Consider the following 24,714-nt stretch of genomic DNA (forward strand, 5'->3'; position numbering starts at 1 on the left):
ATCATGGTGTCACAGCGGGGCTGGGGAGGGGCCTGTGGAGGGCAGCCAAAGCCCAGGCTCATGCCTGTGAGGGAGTGAGGGCAGGTAGGCACCCCACAGGGAGGGGAGACACCTGGTCATGGGGACAAGGAGGAACAGGAACCAAACTGGGAGCTTCCCTCTCTACCTGGGAACATGGTGGTGGCTGGCAACAACACGCAACAGCATTTGAGGCCTGGCCAGGCTAACCAAGGCCTGAGGGTACCCCAGAAGTGGTATTTCTGGGATACCTTGCACCCCAAAATTTTATGGTCTTCTGGATGAGAAAGGGACACCATCTTCTCCATCTGGAGGGGATTGGAAAGCACACGTGTCCCAGCACCAGCTTGCTTCAGGATGCAATGGGAAGATGGCTTGATCTCTTCTGGGCAGCCATGCCACTTTCTGAACTCCCAGGGAGTCAAGAGAGCACCAGCTGGTCTTCCTCTGCATCTGGCACAGGTACCCTGAGCACTGTACTCTACACAGTAAAGCTGTCTCAGGAAAAGCAGGAATGCTCCCGGCAAAATGAGCTTTGGGGCCACCAGTGCAGAGATGCACAGAGCCCCACAGGACTTATTTGAGGGAGAACCACACCCATACCCAGTTCTTAAGACAGAGACACACAAAGTGCGGGGCACAGGCACAGCAATCCACATGTGCACCCAATGGATAGGAGCCGACACAGTGCCTCCCGCAGCTGGGCACTTTCTGATGTGAGAGGGAAAGACATGACCATAACTGTCAGGGGCAAGCAGCTGTCAGGTTGGAAGGAAAATGCTTGGCACAGCAGCTCCAAGAACTGCAGCCATAAGCAGAACACAGGCTGGCACAGCGGCTCCGCATGCCTGCCGTGTCACCCCACAGCCTGCAGAGTGACACTCTTGTGGAACCAAGGAGGAGCTGTGGGCAAAGCTGACAAAGTTTTCAGCAGTATGCTGCTGCAGGAGTCGCTTCTGTCGCAAATCCTGGGAGATTCCAGCAGCTCTGCTGTATGAAACAGCTGCAGAGCGTGCTGCAGATGTGCCAGCTGTGCTTGCATGGCTGACACATCTCCTGCCAGTGCCCAGTGGCCATCCGGGCTGTCAAGGTGGAAGCTCAAATCACTCCAGACATGCAGTCTGTTAAAAAGGTGTCTGGCAGCACCACGTAGCTCTGCAGGTCCTGGTGGGAGACAAGCTGTAGTTTGCTCTAAGGTGTCTTGTTGGGAGGTAGTGCTTCTGAGAAGCTTGAAGCCTGACCCCTTAGCAGCAGCACTGAATTTTGGATGGTTTTGCTGCTCTTTAGAAAGACAGTGAGCAAGAGACTTTTTCCAACTAACTCTTGCCACTCATGCTAAAACAGGTAACTCTACTGGTGCTTGCAAATTTTAGCCAGTTCCTAGTCTTCCATTGCTTAGCTTGAGAGATACTGCTTTTTTGCTGATTTTAGACAACTCCAGGGCCTTCAGCTTCCCAGCTCTGTTAATCCCCTCCACTTCTCTGTGACAACAGAGACCAGGTTGAGTTCTGTTGCCCTGACTGAGCAGCTTCCTGGGGAAGTTCACTGCTGATCTCAGTGGCTGATGGAAATGCTGGACTTAGAAAAGCACACCGACGTGGCATGTCATAGAATCATAGAATGGTTTGTGTTGGAAAAGACCTTAAAGATCATTTAGTTGAACCCCACGCCATGGGCAGGGACATCTTCCACTGGACCACATTGCTCAAAGCCTCATCCAACCTGGCCTTGAACACTTCCAGGGATGGGGCATCCACAACTTCTCTGGGCAATACCATGCAATGTTATTAATGTCTGTCAGGTGCTGGCTACACAGCCTCTGTCTACATGTGCCAGCAAGAGATTTATGGTGTATGAAAACAGAAAACAAGAATGAACGGACCAGAGTTCCCAGACATACACTGAGAACTCAAACACAAGGAAGAAGACAAAGGAGCTGTCAAAGAAGTCACCCTTGGTGGATGCTCTAGTAGCAGTGCCTGTGGGGAGCTACTGCATATTTGGAAAGAAGGTGGTTAGTGATGTGAGGACAGATTGGCTACTTAGCACTTCTCATGCACTGTGGCACACCCTGGGTTTGGTTCAGGTTGTCAGAATCCTTCAAGGAACTCACAGTCTGCAAGAAGGACCCAGGTAGTCTCCAGCATGCACCCAGCAGGGTTGGGAGGCTGCAAGCGCAGGAGACATTGCTGTGCTGCTTGGGTGGGTGTGTGACAGCTGGCTGTGGGGCACTTGTTGTTTAAGCCTCTGAAAAAAAAGAAGTCATCTTTAGGGGAGGGACGAGGATGGGAGGAACAGTAATTTGGACACAATGCATCAATGCTGAGAGCTGGGGGGTGGTCTCCTCCCTACTGCTGCTTCAAGCAATTATGGTGGTCAGAAATGCACAGCACAGGGATGATATTAATTCCATTTTTTTCTGATTTCTGAATGTTGACCTGGTACTTTTAAGGCTGTACCCCTAATGCCACATTACAAGTTGTATAATTTTTGCACTGAAGCAGACTTGCACCCTTGTTTTCAGAGCCACCACACAGCAGTTTCCTGCAGACAGTGTTCCTGTGCCATCTGGAGCTCAGTAGGCTGATGAGCACAGCTGTAACCCCCAGGCCTACAGAGCGCCTGACGCCAGCAGCAGGGAGGGTAACAGCTGGATAGCAACTTGCTGGAGTGGTATTTTCCACGTTGCTATCCGACTGCTGTGTCGATTCTGAGCTTTATAAGAGCCTGTCTGGTTTGTGAGGGACCACCCTTCACCAGACAAGCTCCTCTCCCGAGTTAGTCTTGCTGTTGTCTAAAATACTTCAGCTGTTTGTTTCTCAGCGTTTTCCATGCTGCATGTTCCACCACAAACACTACCACCAGCAGCAGTGTCTGAAAAACTCTTGAAAAATGCAGGACAGTGGCTTGCAGACCCTCCCTCCTCTGCTACAAGGTTATATTGTCACTTCATCAGGTAATAGAATCATGAGAACGTCAAGGCGAACACCTAAAAATATCACCATCCCGGACTCAAGGCACTGATCCAATCCCCCAGTCCACTGTTTCTGATGTTTGTCAGTGTGTGTCAGCTCTCTGAGTTAAACTGGGGGGTTTGGGCAAGGAGAGGATGTCCGATCACTTCAAAAACTCATAAAGATGGAGGCTTCAAAGATTAAGTGTGAATTCCAGACTCAGTGACTTGTCAAGCAGCATTCCTAGAAAGATTGTGTCTTAAATAATTTGAAATGTAAGCAGAGATGACAGAAAAATGCTTTCAAAAACACCTGTTATGGTGAAAAAAAAAACCCAACAGTGATTTCATAAAGGCAATTCTGGTAAAAAATGCCTAAATCTACTTTCTCATGTTAGCTGGATTGAAATAATCAGAGTACTTGTACAGCCATAACAACAGCACTATTAACAGAAATATGTTTGTATATCGCAGAATTATAGAAAATGCTGAGTTAGAAGGGACTCGTGAAGATCATTGAGTCCTGGCCCTGCGCAGGACACCCTAAGAATCACACCATGTGCCTGAGGGTGTTGTCCAAATACTTCTTGAACTCTGACAGGCTTGGTGCTGTGACCACTTCCTTGGAGAGCCTGTTCCAGTGCCCAACCACCCTCTGGGTGAAGAACCTTTCCCTGATATCCAACCTAAACCTCTCCTGACTCAGTATGTTCCCAGAAAAGAAACACCAGTCTCTTTGTTTATGGAGGAGGCCATGAGCAGTTATGCTTCTGTAGGTGTTACAGCAGAATAAGGAAGGGGCCAACAGAGCCCCTGAGACATGCCAGGTTATTCATTCCTTACAGAGCATCAAAGGAAAGGGAAGACTGCTTCATTTACTAAAACATATCCCTAAAGGAGCAGACAGGGAAGGGGGACGTTTGCTCCATTGATGTAGGGAGTCAGACAGTACAGCACTAAGTCTTTCATGAAGCAAAACCTACTTGAAGAGCCCAACACTGAACACCTTCAACCTGGTAGCTGTGGCCCTCTGGGAAGGGATGTGGGTACAAGCCCAAGCAGAGCAGGGCAGAGATCTCCATCTCCACAGACAAAAGCATTAGAGGGTGTTCTGATTCGAACCAAAATTCTATGAATTGCTGAGTTTAATCACAGGTTAAATAATCTTCATTCCTCATTTGTACTTTATTTTGGTGGGTTTACTATCATTGGCTGAGAGCTCTGTGAATATGCTGATAAATATAGACTTCACATTAAAACTGGCACTCGTTTTTAACTTGGTAGATATGTTAATCTACCTATTCACATTTATACAAGCACTGTAGAGTTATAACATGCATTAATTCAAATAATTTACATTTTATTTTGTTAGAAAATAGTGAATGAAGCATTTTTTTACTTGACATTTAGAAAATGGAATATTTAATTGATAGCAAAAACAGTATTTAAAAATGCTTTCTTGAATTATTAATACAACCTAAGATGGAGTGGCTACATAAAAGCATGTTTGAACCAACTGCTCTAGTCTTTTTAGGCAGGTTTGTTTAGTGCAAGAACAACCTCACCTGACCACAAATTTATCTACTGTGGGCAGGGGCTTGGACTACAGAGCACCAGAGAGGCCTCTTCCCACCTCAATCTTTCTGTGGTAACTAAATGGGTTCTACCAATGACTGCGTCATTCAGGCTTTTGGAATGAGGAAATCTCAGAGTCTCACACATTTTTTTCCTTGCTTGTTGTCAATGTGTAAAAAATAATTCCTTTCCTACTCCCAGATGGGTTTTCAACTTTGAATGAGTTATTTATTCAATGGCAGCAAACCAGGCCACTGAAATTAAATTGTACACCTGCAAAAACAGACTAAAGTGGACAACTTGCTGAACATTTCTTTTACACCAAGCTTTAGGAGCTTAGTGTTTGTCACAGTTTTGCCTGTCCTTAAGCCTTGGGCAAAAATGTCTTTTTTAAAACTAACACTTAACTTTCTTTTATGTATTCAGAAAAATAAACATAAATTAGCATAAATTAATCAAGATGTTTGACTATTTTTATAAATGAAATGCATTTTATTGGATAAAAACAGCTATGTTTCTTTTGATCCTGTAACTACTAGGCAACAGAGTTGGAGAAACTTCCTTCAGTTGTCTTTCAAAAGAAAGGTAGGGCATTTTGTTTCCTTCTGTTAGTCTTTAACTCCTTCAATGCTGCAGGTCCCCCTTGCTTGCTTTAAAGCAGCAGATGTTGCCACTCAACTTGTCAACATCTTCACAGTTCATCCTCCTGGTTCACATGGCAGAGAGAAAGTAGAGCAATGGTTGATTATAAAAGGAACAGTGGCTCAGAAACTGTCAAACCAGCTGTGTCTGGGCAGACATGGGCTTATTTTAAGTCATTTCAGTATGAGCAAGTTGTCTCTTGGGAATGTCTTTCTTCTCCACTGCCAAGCTGAGATCTCTGGACTGATTCGGCTGGTATTCGAATTGAGCCTTAAGATCATCAGTAATATCACCTTTCATCCTGAGCCACACAACTGCTGCTTCTTATCCTAGTTGCTCTGCTACAGAGAGTTTCGGTACTCAGCATATATCTGACCTGATTTAGGACAGACAGCAGCCCTGCTTCGAAGGGCAAGCTGAAGCAGATGACCTCCAGGGGTACTTTCCAATCAGTGTTTCCAGTTCTGAGTAACTGTCTGATATGGTTTGAAGCTGGCTCCCTGCCAAGTCTCCAAACCTTACCACCAGAAGTCCCCTCCCCCCAAACCTCAGGGAGAAGAGGGAGAAAAACAACCAACTAAGAAATAACCCGAAACGAGAGAGACAACTAAAGTGATATATATAAATATATTTACACTTATATATATCATTTAAAATATATACAATTTTCACAAGGGAAGGGAAAGGGAAAGGGGAAGGGAACAAAACCAAAATTATATATATATATATATATATATATATATATATATATATATATATATCCCAAATCAGTAGCCCGAGATCTAGTAACTAGAGAGTTAGCAAAGGAAATATATCACCACTCTCCTTGGGACAACTGAGAGTTGCTCCGGGACGATCGCCGGCAACCTCCGTCTCCCAAGGTCGACAAGGCCTCACCAGGCCTCGCTCCCCAACACGGCAGACTCAACAGCAGGGAACCTGCACCTCCAAGCCGCCGGAAGGAAAGAGAGCAAAAGCCTCTCCTCCTTTCTTCTTATAATCTGGCTTACGTAAAAATCGTAGGGAATACTGGGTAAATCTGGCCCCTTCCTTGGTTACAAACTGGTCACCAAGGAAGGCCTAGCCCAAACCACCACACTGTCTCATAAAAATTGATCCGTGATAATCTGAGTCTCACAGAAACACACCCTACAGCTGAGTTTCAATGAGTCTGCTTAAGCACAGAAGCCTTATACAAGCTGTTAAACAGACAGTGAGGGGGGGACTGTCCACCACGTGGCTCTGAGTGTATGGTTGGGTAACACCTTAAAAGTGCTTAATGTAAGACTGGATGTTGCTGAGCTATGGGGTGAGTTCAATCACTTTATTCAAAAGCAGGGGAGGAAGGTGTTCCCACTGGTGGAAGGTGATGGTTTCTGTTCACATCATGGACATGGTGGACATGGTGGTGGCAGAGCCCGAGGGATGGGAGCTTGGTGAGCATGTCTGCTTGCTGGAAAGGGGAATACTTTGCTGAACATCCTCATCAACATATTTGCCCAGCTACCTAGGAATGATGCCCAAAGATGGGGCAATCGCAGCTGGACAAGATAAATTGGTCATTTGTGTGCATGACCAATTATTGTTAATAAATGGGCTTAAAGAGGCTGGAAAAATCTTCCCTCTTGTTGTGCTGAATGGCTGCAGCTTCCTGAAACTCAGACTTGACTTTACTCATCAACTAGGATATTTCCAATCACTCTAAAAGGGCAATTTCTCCAGCACCATTTTAGAAAGTGTTTATGTTGCACTGACAGCTGTTCCAGGAAATCTGCAAGCTAGCCAGTTCTGTAAAGGAGCTCATGATTACTTTAACTTAGTGTAACCCTGCTTTAAGCACTTCAATTCTAGGAGAAGTAAACTTTTCAGATCCTGTTACCACTAGAGTGATGCAGGTAGCTATTAACAAGGATCTTTAAAAAGAAAAAATTCAAGTAGTTTTTGACTGACCTGTTTTTGCTACTTCCAGTCAAACTGATTTTATTTTGTTGACCTGGATTTCTTGCTTGTTTTAGAGAGAAAGAATTTACTTCCCTGCTCTTTCAGTATTTCACATCTGGACTGCTGTGGCAGCCTTCTTGACATCATTAAGGACCAGCACAGAGCTGGCTCTTTTCCAGCCTTGTGGGCTTTCCTTAGCAGTCCAGAGCCTTTCAGAGAGCAGTCCACAGACTCCTTTGGGTGGCTTTCACAGGACGACAGACATAATTTATTGAAGACTGCTGATCAAAAAAGTCTTGGCCCCAATAGATGCTATTTAAAACTCTCCTTTACTGTTTGCCTAGGAAGTACATCATCCCCATATTGACACCAGCACCAACACAGAATAAATATTTACAGAACACTTCCCCTCCTCTCATTACAAACAATTCTGCTATCTGCAGTTGGTAATGGACATGTGCCATGTTCAATTATATCAAAAACAAAAGGCATTCTAAAAAAAGCTGCTCATGTTTCCAGCCTTGTCACTTATAGGCTTTGTTCCCACTGGCTTCATTTTTGTACTTTGTAATTTTCAGCTTCTACTGATTTTTTTCCTCCTCTGGTGATTACATATTGCACAGCTATTGCCCTTATTCCCTCCCTTCCAAGGTTAGATTTTAATGTCCTTTCATTTGCATTTATACTTTTAAGCTGTTTAAAAATGCTCAGGCTTTATCCAAATTTTGGTCTAAGTTCCCTCTTCCTGTAAGTCAGAGCATTTCCTCAGCTGCAGCAAATGTCCCCTGAATGCTCCATGCTGCTGGCTGAAGCACCCCTTTGTTGGACAGAAGCAGGACACAACAGCAGAGTGGCAGGGAAGTAAAACAGCAGCACTGCTTGCCATTTTCTGGCACTGAATCAGAACTCAGCCAAGGTGTTTCTCATCTGTTTTGCGTTAGGTCATCGGAATGCTTCAATTCTCAGTGTGCCAAGAAGCACAATGGTAACGCCGTGGCCAAGTTTTAGTCTGAAAACAGGAACATTCCAGTCCACCTCCCCCTCCCAGCATCCTATGCTGACTGCAGAAAACCCCAGACTTGTGTCTCCCAAACCAGAGCTGTCAGGGACACAGTTACTCCTGTGAGCAGCACCTGAAAAAGAGGCAATCTTGTTTGCTGGTTTGGTGTGCATCACACTCCTGCCCACTCACACACTCTCACATGATACCACATGCTTTTATAAGCTACTTATTATCCTTGGTCAGCAGTGGCTTCATTACAGGGCTAGTGCTCCAAACGCCCCTCTAGCCCACAGCTCCTAGAGAACTTGCTGCTAACACTGGCCGTTACAATTACAGTCGTGTCCCCTCAAAACCAAACTGCTTGGAGGACTGTTTGCATCCTTTGTCACCCTTGCACTTTGCCCAAAGCCCATCTTCAAGTTCAGACCACATCCTCCATTTCTGTCAGTTGAGCACCCTGCTGCTGTCTGAATTAACCCCAGCTGAATAAAGTTTTTCTCCTGCCACAGCTTTCTCACCCCTGGATCACGGCACAGCATCTCCCCACTATGAAAACTGTACTAGACACATAGCCAGCAACTTCCAGAATTTACTTTCTCTCTGTTTGAGAAGGGAAGCCCCAGGGAGTGGCCTAATACAGTCTGGGGATTCAGACTGAGATTGTGGCAGGGGTACCAAAACCAACATGAGCCATAGCCTGGGCAAGAACCCACCTCTACTTTTTTCTGTGCAAAACGGGAACCCACAGATCCCTTCTCGAAATAAAAGCAGACTGGCTCAATGCTAACTCTCTTGAGCAGAAAACTCCAGCTCCTGAGCTGATGGTTGACAGTCCCCATACAATGACAAGGTTGGAATAACATTGCACTTCACCTACAGTCCTCTGAACCTGAGCAGAGCTTTGGCTTCCTGACTACAACAGCAAAATCTTCCATGGATCCTCATACAAGTTATACGTGTGAGGAAAACATTCTGTGTTTCAGGTGAAAATCCTAAACCTTCCTGATGAGCAGACCACAAGCAGCAAGAAGAGACTTGGGCTCATCCATCTCCAGGTTCTGCCAATGGAATCGATAAAGGGGAGCTTCAGTGTGGGTCATCTCCTCACAGTTACCTACAGACACTACAGAGAGACACATCTTCAGTACTTGTTTTGGAGCCCAACATTTCTGGTAACAAGGTGATTGTGACCCACTAGGGAGCAAGTTAGCAGGATATCTGGAAATACCTACCCACATTCTTGGAGGCACATGGCTTGTCCTGATGGCTTATTTTCTCAGCTGTGCTGCCCAACAGCCAGAGTGAGTGTTGACCTCAATACCCTCCAGCCCTCCTCATTTAAGAGAAGGCAACTGATGAAGTAGATGATCAAACAATAATGTGAATAAATGTCCACCTTTTTGTGAGGGCACGACTGATGGGGCAGATGTTTTTCACATTCACTAGAAAGCTTAGTAACCTTTTGCAAGTACATTAGGTACATTTTAAAGCCTGACTTATGCAGAATGTCACTTATTAATGCTATTTAGGATTGGTACATGAGAAATCTGTACCACATTCATCATTTACAATAAAAGCAGAGCTAAGAGAGAAAGAACTAGAGAGACCAATTGCCACAATTTATTTTGGAGGTAACAGCAAGGCAAACAGAATATTTGTTTCAATGAATTTTATTTCATTCTGTTTTATACAAGTGGGATCTGATCCCCAAACTTTCCACCATCAACATAATGGAGAAGCACCACTGCACAAAGGGAAGGCAGAATTTTTGGAGCCGGAAGACAGGCTAGACCAAGCCACTTCTCCCCATGTGGTTAGAAATTCTTCCTCCTTCCCATAATGTGCTTCCCAGACCAGCAGGGTTACCCCAGGAATAAGGGAGACAAAGCTAGCTCTAAACACTCCCTCCGCCTCCTCCTCTCCCCAGCAAAAGAGGCTGCTCAATGCCAGTAATGGAATGGTTAAAGACAGGGAGTACATCGGGTTTTCAGTTTCTCAACCAGTCCACTAGATTAAGAAGTAGCCTGGTTACTCCCTCTCTCCTGAAAAAGATCCAGGAAAATCAATGACCTAAAATGCTGAAGACTTACCTCCTTTCCTTCCCCCATCCCATAGCCTTGTTCTCTAAGCACAGAGTAGGCAATGAACTCTGAGGAGGCTGAAGGAAAGCCAAGGAAAATCAGGGGCTACCTGAATCCCTGGGAATCTGGTGGCTACCCTGGTGCCCTCATTCATTCCCTTTGAGGTTCAGAGACCTGTTTGGAATAGTACACAGAGAAGTCCTCCCTTAGGGACTTGGAAGCAACCTGGGATACAGAACACACAGGAACCACTGTGAGGGTACACACCATTCCAGGGATGGCCCAAACCACAAACAGGGCAAGACTCCCCCTCAGCCAAGGCCCCAAGGGCTGGGGGAACTGGGACGAGGCCCTGGCAGGGGGAAGAGAGCTCCTGCAGCAGTTCTGAGGTTTCATGGGAATTTACTTCTTCTTCCTCTCCTGCGAACAGCGAGGGCAGAACCTGTTAGAAAGGGAAGTACAAAGCCAACGTTGAGGGCATGACATGAACCGCAAACATACAGTCCCAAAAGACCTTTTCCAAGGTCTCCAACAAAGCCTTAATTCAATTTTTCATTTTTATGAGGTCTTTTAAGTGTACTCTCCCATCTGCCACCCACGACCTCCCTTTTCCAAAGGCCAATAGGCCCTCCAGGTTGCTTGTTCACTCACCATTTCCCTCTTGGTTTTGTTGTCAGACCCACACAGGCAAAATGAAACCATTCAATGGAACACTGTTGGGATGGAGAGCAGTCAGTTAAAGAGCAGTTTTCTTTCGAAATCATTGCCTTCGGGCTACTGGAGATTCCCAGCATTTGATCACAAACTCCTAAACCCCTAGCAGCAATCAGGGAATGAAAACTCACACCCAATCTACACACTGTTAGCAAGGAGAACTCCCCTTGTCCCTTGATAAGATTAGGGGCAAGAAAACATTTTAAGGAAAACCCTGACAAAAGAGGCACTTAACAGGTCATGGTACGCCACGCCCTTGCCCTTCCCAAACTCCCTGTCTCCTTGCCATTGCTTGCTGCATCAGGCCCCACCCAAGCAGGACAAGACTTTCCATCCAAGAGCCTTCTCTCCACGCCTTTCTCCCCCATTTCCATCAAGTGCAGGCTCTTACATCTGGGTTGTCGCAGCCAATCATCTCCCCATAGGAGACCTGGTGGCAGAGGCAGTAAGTAGGCTCATTGGGGTCCACGGGCATATCCAGTACATCCGAAGGGTGCACATTTCCAAAGGTGACTGAAGGCATCCCATACTCTGTGCTACTGCAGGACAGGAATAAAGTAGGTCAGCAAAATAACTGGCTTTGAGTCCCTTCATGTCTCCCAAGACAATGCCCTTGTTTGCCAGAGACAGATGCTTCTCTTATTTAAGCACATACACCCAACTCCAGTGAAGTGACCTGCTTTCCTCTTCAACCCACACTCCCCTGAAAGAATTAAAAAGATTCCCTTCTTCTTGCTTCCCAAGAAGGGACAGGAGATAAACCCTTTTAGTCTGGGTGGGGATCAGCTATCCTTCTCAGGCTGGGCCTTCCTTGGTCTGATTTCTAGTGCTGCTCCTGATTCCTGGAAGTCTCTTAAAACACTTACGTGCGGACAAGCTTCAATTTCTTTTGGGCAGTTTTTGGTGCTTCCTCATCAGAGTTCTTCCCTTTAGAGCGAGCACGGGCAGCTTTTTTCTCTTTCTGGGCTCGGCCCTCTGATAAGAAGAGAAAAAGGTGTTGCATCTGTCACCCCATCAAAATAGACACTTGACACGGTGACAACCTCTCCAGCACTAAAATACACTCCTACTTTGGAATGTATATCGGCTTCGGGCCATGCACTCCATCTTAATTTTATCTAGTGGCCTTGAATATCCTCACACAAGAAGCTCACAGGTCACCATCCTTTTACCTGTCCTTCAGATTCCAGCGCAACAGTCTTTGATCTGTACCATTCCAGTGCCTGCCTTCATCCCCACCACTTCCATAGTCACTTGGCTGCCTCCTGTATCAATCTGCAGCCCAGTGGTGGTACTCACTCTTCTTGCCCTTGCTGGAAGAACTGTCATAGTCACTCGACTCTATCTGCTTCTCCTTCAGGTCTGCTTCAAAGCGAGCGAGGTCTGTGTCCAGCCGCCGGATGTGCTTATCAACCTGGAAAGACAACAGTGACCAGGAGTCACCACAGGACAGAGCCCAGGAGGGCAAAGAAGAGGGGGCTTGCACTAAAGAGCCGAGAAGCAAAGAGCGGGCAGGGCCTAAAAATGAGAGATCAAGGCCTTTCAAGACTGGGGGCTTTAGTTTGGACTTTCACCCGATAAGCACTAGACACTTCCCTTCATACCATCTCGTAGGTCTGCATAGCCAGCTGAACCTTGTCGTCCCCAAACTCCTTGCACTTCCCATAGGCCTCCTGGATTTGCTTGAGAAGCCCCAGTTTTTCCTCTGAAGACAAAGTTCGTGCATTGCTGATATACTCTGTGGCCAACTTATCGATCTCCGACTTGAGGTCTGAAACAAGTTTACCATTAAATACATAAATATACACAGTGCTACAGTGCCCTCCAGTAAGAGAGACTGAATGAGTGGAGCAGCTTTAGGCTTTCTTCCCTGCCCGGAGATCCCCATGATTAAAGCAAAGCAAAGAAAAGCCGGTCAAGCTACATACTTATTGTCTTGGCAACAAAACCATCTTTAAGCCTCACCTTCTGTCCTCTGATCCAGATCTCGCATGAGCTGGAAGTTTCTCTGCAATTCAAATGGCAGGTTCTCAATACCTGCAGGGAAAGGAGAATACATGGAGAAATCAGGTTCATGTCCATGATGCCAAGGCAGGAACAAATCTAACCAATAACAACACATATACCCCTCTAATGATGTCCCTGGTGCACATTAGCGTGCTTCCATTTGTTGCCAGCTCCAGAGGAGACAGACTATAAAAACGTGATAGATTTAATCTGGGAGCACAGTTCTAGAATACATATTAGTTAGCAGAAAACTGCTGCCATGCAGAAAGATCCACATTAAGAAAGCAGAAACTCAAAATTTGTAATGAGTGTCAGTCATTATAACATATTCAAAAACTCCACTTAGTAATGAAAAAAATAGTACAACAGATGGTAAATAATGCCATTTAGCTGTTCCTACACAAGGATGTAAAAATTAAAGTTGATCAAATGCTAATTCACTGAAAAGTGAGTTTGTTTTAGTGCATCCATTTTACATATAGGGGACAGTAGATGCTTTGGGCAGAGCCAAAGAGCAAGTCTGAGATGGGACAGGGAGCAGTGAATATCAGTTTTAACCCCCCGTGACGTGTTCCTTTCTGTGCCTTCTGCACCGTCATCTCAGTGCGGTCCATCCAGCACCTGGAAGGATGCCATACATCATGAATAATAAACGTTTGTAGGGCTCTGAATGAGCAATGTGAAGTTGATAGTCAATTAATTTTCAATGCACTATGCCACTCACCCCCTAGGCATCACCAGATGCTCAACTGGCAAAGCTGATAAAAACAATTCTCATTTTTCCATGCCTGTCTAATCACAATGAGATCTAGTGTTACTGCATTAACCTGAAATCCAAGCTTGATTATTGTCACCTTTATAAGTAATTAAAAAAAATAAAAATCTTTCTTGCAGGTTAAAAAAAAAAAAAAAAAGGTGGTGGGAAAAGCTCTTCAGAAATCCAACATAAGCATATCTGCTTCCTGAACCCGTTCTCCAACACACAGGGAGTGCAACTGAAGGTGTGTCTGGCCATCACCAAAGCTGTCCAATACATCAGTCCAGGCAGCAGTCTCTATTTTCACTGCACATATTTCTACAGCAATGAATGCTTTTTCAATTCCCTGAAAAGCAACCAGCTGTCTGGGAAGGTCTGTATGCAAGAGGAAGGTTTTAACAAGTACTACCCACAAGCCGTGAAATTAATTCCTATAAGAAGTAAAACCAACTCCGTGCCTTGCTGAGCACAGAAGCTGTTCCTTTTACTTACTATTCTGCACAAACAGAATATAATAAGTTACACACAGAACCCTTCTGAGTAATGAAGTTGCTTCTTCAACAGATTTCTGTTGCCATTTCTAATTTAGTTACCTGAGAAATGCTCGGGTAGTAGGAGTCCTTGAGTACCCAGATACATAATCCACAGCACATACACATCACCCCTCTGCATTCAAGGACAGTTAACAGTGCAAATTCAAATTCTCAAAAAACTACTAAGCGGCAAAATTCTGTCTGCACATTCCTGAATTTGATACTTCCATGTTTGTTCAGCATGACAGACTTCACACAAGGTTTAAGCAGCCAGCTACCAGATTACATCCCTATGGCTCAAAAAAGCATGTCAGAAGACGATGGGGACACAGGGTTGAAAATTAATATTGCTTACAGAGGAAGCTCATGGCAGGGACGAAATCCAGCTTGGGGATCTCAAGACCATGCCTTTTTCCTTCCTGCAATCCCCAGACTCATCAACTCTAAACCTTTCAATTTACACAGCAAATGAAACATGGGTCATGCTGCAGCATGCTGCTTTTCATTCCTCTCCAAAGCAGCCCCTGCAGAAGACAAGACAGGTATCCTCTAGAGGAAAACAGTATCTGTTCTTGCACTGCACACAAAATGCTGAATTTATATTGAGTTTATTAATCCTGAAGATCACAGCTTCTAAATTCTGGACTTTGTGGTTTTTAAAAAAGATTAATGTAATTTCTTTTTTTCCTCTGAAAAGGACAGACAGTAAAAGCACAAATTCCACCAGGTACTGTCAGTTTTCCCTTGGCAGGGCTAGAAACCTTTAGACAGAGCAAGCACCTGAGCTACAACAAAAGCCAGCAGGATGCTGTTCTGTGGGCAGAACAACCCCACACAGGGTGATGGTCACGTTCTCACAGCAGGAGAAACTCAAGCAGGAGTTTGTTTCTGCTACAGAACCTGAAAGGGACTGCGTCCTAATTTTTACATCTCTCGCTGTAAATATCTGCCACCACCACTAAGACCAGCACATGCCCTTGTCTGGACAGTGCCTGTCTTCCCTTTGCCTCTCTGTGCCCAGCCTCCTCTCCTCAGCCTGTGCCACCTACCCTTCAGAGACCCTCTCTGCCCAGTGCCTGCTCCCTTCACTGCCAGCCCCTCAGCCAGGCCAATGGCTCCCCTGCTTTGTTACCTGCCTCCAGGTGTGCAGAGCTCTTTGCTCCTGGCAGTGTGGGGAGAGATGTCACCTGGCTCTGACTCTGCCCAAGCAGAGGCCCTGCACAGGCACCATCATTTACCAGTTTAGCACTTAAGAGCCATGATCTCCTGGAGCCATGACCTTCCAGATGCTCATTAGCTGAGTAGGCTTCCATGGGGACTGACGAGACAAACCCCTGTCATTTTAATTCCTTCCCTGCTAAAGTCAGCAAAATTATTTCCTAAAACCCCAGCAGAATGTTTCACTCTGCAAATCTATTACTGGACCAACATTCTGCAACTGCTTTGTCAATAAACTGGGAGAAAATGAAACAAGTGACAGTACAGTGACTTTATAATCAGAACTGTTACAAAGATACTTTATCTGTTCAATTGAAAGTGGAAGGAAGCTGAGCACAAAATGACTAAGTATGATCCAGAGAGAGTCTGGCAATAACAAAAAGCATAACAAGATAAAGCTGCAGCTGAGCAAGTTTTAACTGAACGACAAACTATTTTTATGGTACATAGCTTAATCTAGCTATGGAGATGTTTTCTACTATCTGCAGCTTAACTCCAAAGCTCTTGTGTAACCTTAAACAGAAGTGATTCTCTGCATCACAGAATTTATCACAGGGGTCAGAACATTTGCTGAAATTGCTTGACCTATGCTGTGCTGGGTATTAGACATCCCCACCCTAACAGTCCCATTAAAAAAAGAAAAAAGGTAAATCTAAGATTTAAGTTTTCATTTTTTTATTCCTACCAATGCCACACACTTTTCCTCAGTACTTCTAAAAGAACTCATGTTATTTATGTAATTTCATTTCCCCATGAATTTCTCCTTTTTTCCTTTACAATTCATTTGCTCTTTCATCTTATAATAAGATTCACCTAAAACTTTCATGACTAAATACTATCTATCACAAAATACTCAAATAATTCTCAGATTCTGAAACTGATAATTGTAAAGAAAAAAAACACCCTAGAGGCATCCTTGATCACTAGAGAAGAGGGCAGTGAAGCACAGTCACTCTGTCTCTGATACACAACAACAGAGACAAAAATAAGGAATAACGAGGGCCTCTTTCCACACAAATGGCATAGCAGCAAGAGAGGAAGAGGAGGATGGTGAAAATGTCCAGGGAAGAAAGTGCTAGCAAGGCCAGCAGCTTGGCCCAAAGCATGGGCTGGCATTAATGCAACTGTGTCACAGAATCACAAAATGGGTCAGGCTGGAAGGGACCACAGTGGCTCATCTGGTTCAACCTCCCTGCTCAAGCAGGGTCATCCTAGAGCATATGGAACAGGATTGTGTCCAGACGGTCCAGAATATCTCTAGTGAGGGAGACTCCACCACCTCTCTTGGCAAGCTGTTCCAGTCACCTGTGTAGTGAAGAAGTTCTTCCTCATATTCAGGTGGAACCTCCTGTGCATCACTCTCTGCCCACTGCCTCTTGTTCTCAGCATCACCAAGAAGAGCCCAGATCCATTCTCTTGACACCCTCCCTGCAGATACTTAGAGACATTGATGAGGTCCCCTCTCAGATATCTCTTCTCAAGGCTGAACAGGCCCAGCTCCCTCAGCCTTTCCTCGTAACAGAGATGGTCCAGTCCCTTAATCATCTTTGTTGCCCTCCACTGGACCTGCTCCAGGAGCTCCATGTCTCTCTTGTACTGCAGAGCCCAGAACTGGACACAGCACTCCAGATGTGGCCTCGCTAGAGCTCAGTAGAGGGGCGGGATCATTTCCCTTGACCTGCTTGTAATGTTCTTCCTAGTGCAGCCACTTGCACAAATCCACAGAGAAACCATGTGCAGCCCTACTGATTCCTCTCTCAGTACAGTTACCCTGAAAATCACTGGGGCAGGTCTCTCAATGAGTTTTTCTCACCCCTTCCTTTTCTTACCTTGTTTTCATTTCTGATCACAAGCCAAAGTCTCTCCACCCATCGTTGTCTTTCCTCTCCTCAGTTCTTATCCCTTCACTCCCCCTGTTCTTCTGTCTTTTTTATTCTCCTCTTTCCTTGTCACTCTTTCCCCATTCATTCTTCCATAGGCATCCATTACCATGCAGTCTTCTCCCTTAAAAAACACGCACTCTCTCTCCAAAACTCAGACTTCAACACCACTCTCTTTCCTCTCCAATAATTATTATTTTATTCACTTCTTTGTAGAAGCACACATGGGGTGTCAGGTGCAGGCAACTGATAGTTAAACTTCAGCTACTTAACTCAGATGTTACCTCTGACATACACATACAGAGAGTGAGCCCACACAGCCAGATAACTTCAACGGTGCTTCAATCCCCTGCAGCACGTCTTTACTGTGCCAAACAATGCATTTGTATTGTACAGATTCCTAAAAGATGATCAGTAGTACCAAGGACCATACAAGCACATAGTGCCTTTCCCGAGACATCTGTTTGCCCACTATGTTTACATGCATGTTTAAATTTATTAAAAACCAAGAAAATACATTTTGAAACATAACCACAGTTGCTTTATTGAACAGTATATATTTCAGCAAACCTTTTAGACCCCACACTGCTGAAGGTAATTAAAAAAAATCCTACTTCTGCCAGGGACTGCCACAATGAGAGGGCAAGTTCTGTGCCCTCTGAGAGAGGAAAGCAACTGGTATCTTGTGGGGGAAGCACACTGGACTTTTCTGTACTACGTGATTCTCATAATTTTGTAGCACTTGAAGTTACTGCATGACAACTGGCTTACAGCAATCTTCAGGCGCTCCCTTGCTTCCTCATTAGGGGCAGGATGTCTTTTATATCCCTCCTTTCAGAGGGTACAACCCTTTTAAACTAATGCTTCTACTCTGTCCTGTGTTCTCAAGTAATTAATCATCCTCCTACACATTTATTGAAATTATTGCACGAGCATAACGTATACCTTTCCCTCTATTCATACATGGCTCGGCCCTACTGCAGTGTACACACCCTAACCCGCACCATTATCCTCACAACACCTCGGAGAGGGATAATACTACCCACATTTTTACAAAGAGGGTGCTCGGGTGTGGCAGACTGATTTAGTTACAGGCACCCAGGAATTCTGTGCCCATGTCATATATCCCAAGCTATGGGCCAGTGCACTGCACGAGTCCACCCAAGCACATCTCCTTCAGGCACTGTCCAAAGAAACAGGAATTAGTCAGCAATGACAGTCAATGCAACAGCTACAGAAACCCAGTATTACCCCAAAGTGTGGACTGTTTTCCTGGGAAGGGAGGGCTCTTTCTGTCATTTTCTTATTACACTACCTCAGTGCTACAGCATCCACAGCCAAGATAGCAGGCAATGGTGTTAAGTCTCAGAAAGGGGATCTTAAAGATCAACCTTGATTTCTGAAGCTTGGAGGGCTTGGAAGACTAACACAAGAAATGAAACTCGCAATGCTCCTGGCATTTCCAGCCTGTCACAGACCTCCAAAGGCAGAGACAACCACCAAAGAGCTCACAGGGCTGTTTGCCATCACATTGGATTTGCAGTTGGGTGAGTGAAGAAATACAGAGAAAACACAGTATGCTTTGCCATGTAAAGTCACCTTGTATCAGCTCCAACAAAAGTACCAATGAACAACAAAATCAATTCTAAATGAACTGGTCATTAAATGTATCAGCTTAGTGTGGGCTGTGCCAGTAGCTTTCACACAGAAACAAATGCTGCCTATGAATCACCAAATTCTCCTCCCTGTGTGATATCTTTTGTAATTTTCCACAGATGAAGTGTGCTGCATCACAGGTGCAACTAATCTGAAGCCTCAGAAAGATGAAATGCATCTTTCATTACACTGAAATAGTGCTGAATATAGAAAAAATTTATTAAGAGACTTGCATTTCTGAAGTATGATGTGAGAAACTTTAGAGGCAGGGGTATGGCTGCATGGTACACTGGGGAGGGGACAACTGTAAAGATGGGAAAACAAGAGATAGAAGAACTGCTGGGGAATTTGGAATGCAGCCAGGTCTGGGAAGGAATCAAAGGCTTGCCACAGCAATTTCCAACATCACACCCATGTCCTCTAAGAATATTAAGATGACAATACACATCACACCCTCATTTGATGAAGCTACACAGAGGAAAATCCTGACAGATGTAGCTCTTCCGAAGAATAATCTTATTTTACTGGGTTAGCTAATGTTATCAAGGAATGAAAGGACATTCCCATGTCAGTTGTAGAAGAAAGAAGATGACTTTCATAAGGGCAGATGCTGCTTCTGTTGCTCTGTGCTTGTGTCAGCTTAAGTTTTCTAGTATTGACAAGCCCTGAACTGGTACATCTTTCTGTGCCTACTGACACATGCAAATAGAGGAGCAAAGGAAACTCCATGCCTTCCTGATCAGTGTAAAAAAGGGGGAAAACGAAAAGTAAAATGACTACACAGTACCACATTAACTTACCAGCTCAGGTCTCCTCATCTAAGCCTGTTTTCTCCATCACCCTCTTCACTGAGGCAGATGTGTCCTAGCGGCTGCTCCTGGAACAAGTCCTGACTGGTGGCCTCCAAGACAATGGAATTTGTATCAAGCAGCCACTAGAGCAGCCAAGCCAGCAACATCCCTCTGCGCCTGAAGCTCACCAAGGCTACCTGCCCTCTGCTGATGACTCCCCCAAGCATTTAGGTCTAATTTAGATGAAATGCTAGCTTCAGTTCCTCAGAGGTCTGAGGTGATGGAGGACGGAAACACTTTTTGTTGTTGAGGAAACATACATGCCTTGGTTCTGTTGCTATAAAAGATACATTTGTGTGTTGTCACTAAAAATACTTACTTCATTCTGGCACCCCCTGGGTGGGCAAAGAGGGAAGCACTGATGGTACAAAATACACCTGGCTGCACAGCAGTTCGTCTACTATAAAAACAATCCCTACACTCGTGGCATGTTCACATACAGAGACTCGTAGAAAATTATTTGGGACTGTTTTCTGAGTATGTGCGTGCTTCAATGATGTCTTTCACAAAGGAGATCTGCAATCCTCTCCAAAACTCCAAACATGAAGAAAACTCAGGGTTTGTATCTCGTCTTCTGGAAAATCTGTATTAGTCACATTCTCCCCCTCCAAGTCTCCACTACAGTATTTCTAACCCAGTATGAGAGCCAAGCACAGTAACTCAAGTTCAAGCAAGCACAAGTTCCTCTAATGAGTCTTCATGCACATTCAATCTTTTAATCACAAACCACTATTTTCTTCCTTCTTCCTTTTCTTCCCCCGTTCCTTTCTATATCTCTAACTCCTTTGCACCCATAGTTTTTCCCTTACTAAAGCTGCACTATTTTACTGGCTTGAGGGAAAGCACTTATATTATCTTGCTTTCTCCCCTCAAAACCAGGCATAAAATGGTTTAGAGACCAGGAAGAGGACAATATTTGAAGTGATGGAAATATTTTTACGCTTTAATTCAGCAACTGGGGAAAACCATTCAGGAAGAAGAAAACCGGAACAAGACAACTGGAACAAGACACATTCCTCTTCTCCCCTTGCCTGAATCCTTTGGTTCAGTATAATCATTGAAAGGACAGCTTCAGTAATTAGGATGAAGGAATGAAGGTGATCAGAGTAGACAAGATGGGAGCTCCTCTGTCAGGATGTTCAGCACAGAAGGAATGTGCATATTTTTCTGCTGAAAAAACATCTTCTAGGAGCATAACACATTTCAGACAGAGCTGCTTTGTAATTAACAGCTTAGAGCAAAGGCAAAGGCATGTCTAATCCTCGGTCTAAACCTGGGTTCAAATTACAGCAAAGACTTGAAAGCCACTGAAATATCAGACCTAAGAACCAGCCAGACACCTTTTACTAAGAGAACAGTTCTTAATTTGGCTATTCCACAAAATTGTAATGGAAAAGAACCTTAGATGTCCAAAGCAGAGGACTCAAAACACATGAACTGAAGCAACTGAAGCTGTATGCACAGTTTTGTCGGACTGCTCGTGCATTTTATCACACAGTTTTTAAGTACCAAACTGCATGAGGTTTCATGTAAGGTGTTTCTCATTCCAAGTGACTGAGTATTTTATTCTCTTTGCTTGATACAGTCACACACACACGGCCCAGAGCCCAACGTGAAAACTGACTTGGCAATCAGCTTTTCAAGGTGTTCATTATTGTGACACTAAAACGTTTTCACAATGCTGCAGTGGAGTGGCCCACTTCCCTTACCAAAAGAATGAAGGCCGAGAGATTTACTGAGGCAAAGAGATTAAAGTCACAAAGGCCAGCTAATTACAATCTTGCCTCTTGAATAGCCTGACTTTTCAGAATTATCTGTTCAAAGCAGACTTTAGCTGCAGCTATGAGCATTCTGCACATCTGCTCCCCTGACTGCAAATTTTCACTCATAATTTGAGGGAAGCACAATCCAAGCAAGGAGAACCTGTAAAAAGTGTGACTCCCAACACAAAATAAGAACATCAAACTCACTTTATCAGAGTGGTACTCAACTGCCTCAAACAGGAGACCACCTTTTTCCTTCCTATGATCTTCACTTCATTCCTTATACATCTTTCCTTTCTTCAAAGATATGAAGAGGCCCTACAAACAACTGCCCTCTTTTCACACACTCCCCATTCATTCCCTGAGCAGATTCAACCAGTAAACCATATGAAAGAGAATCTCTGTGGGAGGAGGAAAAAAAATTCAATCAAAAACTGTATCTGCAATAGCACTATACTACTAAAAGAATTCAGTTCCAAGATGCAAATGTAAATGAAGAAGTAAATTAGACATCTTTAGAAGAGATGACCAAAGGTTCTGGACTATTTATTTGTATTAAATTTCAGGAAGTTTTGGGACATCAGTGAACTGCTTTAAAACTGAACTGAAGGCTTTTAAAATACCAAAATAATTTTTAAAAAAGAAAAAGGAAGTAGCAAGGAGGGAACCAAATGCTGTCGCTCAGTCAGTATCATGAAGAAGACTCATTATTAAAAGATTATGCATTTTCACAGAGTCAGAAATTCAAGCAGAATGTAAAAAGATTAGAGCAGGCTGGGACAAGAACAATATAGGTAATCAGAAAACTGAAAAATATGTTATCCCAGGCAATTTTTTTTCTAAGTTAGCAGAAAGAAGGTTAAGATTTAATCAACTACAATCTACACAGGGAATAAACTTTTAATAAGGGGGCACTTTAACATGGCAGGTAAGAGGGTGTTAAAGGTGCAGTGACCAAATACTGAAACGGTGAAAATTAGCTACGGACACAAGTCAAAAAAGCATGACAGGAAAGCCTATCAGCAGATTAACTTACTGAAAAACGAGATGGATGCTCTTTGACTGTAAGTATTACAATTCATATAATATGATTTTCTGAAAGAAACTGCAGGTTAAGCATAGCTTAATTAAGCACAGCACAAACAGCAAACAGAGGAAAGTAATATTGCACCAGAAACTGAAAAAAGCCTTTAGAGCTTTATGGGTAAGCAAACCAGGCTAAACCATTGCTGCAAGGACTGTTTTGTTCTTTCCAACATCTTTGTAGCCAGAGTTTTTAAGGACTTTTAAATTGTGTCTGTTGCTTTCTGTTTTTAAGTAAGATACTTTACCGGTAACACTGATACCACCATACTAATGGAGAATCTCTAATTCAACTGCAGGACCACAAATCTCAGCTGAGAGAGGAAAATAAGTGTATCATTTTTTCTGCACACCTGTACTAGAGAAAAAGAGGAGTTTCCAGGGGTGGGTCAACTTTAGTTGGAAGTGACAAGGAGATCCAGAGGTGTTTGACTTTGGTGGGAGCACTTTCCAGCCACCAAGACCATCTACAGCTTCCTTTCTCTCCAGCTTGGTATCTACCAAACCCCTCCACACTCAGCACTGTATCCTGCTCATCTCTGCCTACCAGCTGCAAATCCCAACCTTTCACTCCTTTATCTTGACACTGCAGCTCATACCAAATATAATGCCCTCCAAGTAGGAAAACCCTGCATCCTCCCCATGCACTTACTGCTTATCCACCTGCTTCTTTCTCCTCTTGTCTAGCCCTTGTCCTCCCCACTGAGGAGCCTCAGTCACTTGCAGTCTTCTACAGTGGAATGAGAAAAGCACAAGAAGATAAATCTTTGCTTCTCTCTCACAATCTGCTTTCTCATCCAACTCTTTTTCCTGGCATTTGCATCCTCCTTCCTTGCAGTTCCTAGATCCTTGCCTGTTCAATTCCAACTTTCTCTGAAACTTATTATGGTTCTTAAACTTTCTTAATTTAATTTACAAGAGGTTTCCTTTCCTAATGGCAGAGGGAGCACTGAAGACACAAGGAATGAGACCCCTTTTCTTCAAATAAACACCTTATTAGCTCTGTGTTGGAAGAAACCCGGTGTAGCAAAATTTCTGAGGAGCCAAGCTCCAATGTTTCCAAGCATACACAAACACAGAATGAGAGATTTAACTTGGCCAGACAGAGTGAAGCAAAAGACACGTTACCAGAACTCCCACACTGTAAACACACCACCCCATCACTGTGCTACCCCGTCTCCAGTGACACCAGATCAGCAGGAAAATGTGCGAACAGCATTCATCAAAGAACACGTTAGTGGATCTTAACACATTAGTCTCTTCCTCGAGAAACAACAACTCTGATTAGTTTACTCGGCTGTTTTAAGAACACGTGGGTAAAACAGGCACTGCAAGTCTTATCCCCAAAGGGCAGAGTTTGACAAAGTTCTGAGCACCTTAGGGCAGGACGGTATCAAAGGAGGGCTCCCCGATAACGTTACCAACTCCATCAGCATTTACAGAGCTCCTCTTCGGCCACAAAAACAGGGATGATTGTAAATGGACAGCGAAGGAAGCTACCGAGACCACCGTCCCATAGATCCAAAAGTTATCTCTGGCTGACGCCCCCAGCCCTGCTGCTGACGTTTATCCCGGGAAACCACTGACAGTCCAGCTCCCGCTCCCGCGAGGGGCTGGAGCAGCACTGGGCTCCTTTCTCCAGGGACAAATCAGCCGCGGGGCCGCGGTGTCGGGGCTCCCGCAGCAGCCGCAGCCGAGCCCTGCCCCACGGCGGAGGGGTTGCCCGCACGGCCCGGGGACCGGCCGGCCGACAGCCGGGCCGGGCTGCGCCCGAGGCGCTAGGAGAGCCCGCGGGCGCCCCGGACAAGCGCTCGGCCCCCGCGGGGCCCCGCCCCTCGGCCCGTCCGTGCCCCTGCCGGGCCGGCTCCGGCGCGGCCGCGGCCCCGCCCCGCGGCTCTTACTGTCCAGGTAGTGCTCCAGGTACATTCCCGCCGCCATCTTGGCCCCGCGCACGGCGCTTCCGCCACCAACCGGACGCGCGCGCCCCCCGGAAGCGGCGCTGCCCGGCCGCGGAAGCCGCTTCCGCCCGTCCCGCCGGC

General features: G+C 45.0%; 1 protein-coding gene and 1 long non-coding RNA gene across 5 annotated transcripts; one reads left to right on the top strand and one right to left on the bottom strand.

Annotated features, from left to right (window-relative positions):
- Positions 1–24: 24 nt before the first annotated feature.
- LOC113951940 lies at positions 25–12,597 on the top strand. Its single transcript, XR_003529324.1, has 4 exons — positions 25–84; positions 5,086–5,131; positions 9,012–9,115; positions 12,288–12,597. It is a non-coding gene; the product is annotated as an uncharacterized LOC113951940 (long non-coding RNA).
- ING4 (inhibitor of growth family member 4) lies at positions 9,739–24,653 on the bottom strand. 4 transcript variants are annotated; one of them, XM_027653553.1, is made up of 8 exons: positions 24,052–24,070; positions 12,893–12,964; positions 12,532–12,698; positions 12,227–12,341; positions 11,794–11,902; positions 11,319–11,466; positions 10,865–10,926; positions 9,739–10,655 (listed from the first exon to the last, which is right to left on the bottom strand). In XM_027653553.1, exons 2-8 carry the CDS (start codon positions 12,918–12,920, stop codon positions 10,616–10,618), a joined length of 669 nt encoding a protein of 222 aa, XP_027509354.1. In that variant the 5' UTR covers positions 12,921–12,964; positions 24,052–24,070; the 3' UTR covers positions 9,739–10,615. The 4 variants fall into 4 exon arrangements, 3 of the variants coding, with proteins under 3 accessions (XP_027509354.1, XP_027509352.1, XP_027509353.1); XR_003529323.1 differs by lacking the exon at positions 24,052–24,070 and having other exon boundaries at positions 9,787–10,387; positions 10,481–10,655; positions 12,893–14,427; XM_027653552.1 differs by lacking the exon at positions 24,052–24,070 and adding an exon at positions 24,577–24,653 and having other exon boundaries at positions 9,787–10,655.
- Between the last annotated feature and the right edge of the window lie 61 nt (positions 24,654–24,714).

Source organism: Corapipo altera, unplaced genomic scaffold (genome assembly GCF_003945725.1).
Source record: "Corapipo altera isolate COAL_440 unplaced genomic scaffold, ASM394572v1 61, whole genome shotgun sequence".
Lineage (NCBI taxonomy): Eukaryota > Metazoa > Chordata > Aves > Passeriformes > Pipridae > Corapipo > Corapipo altera.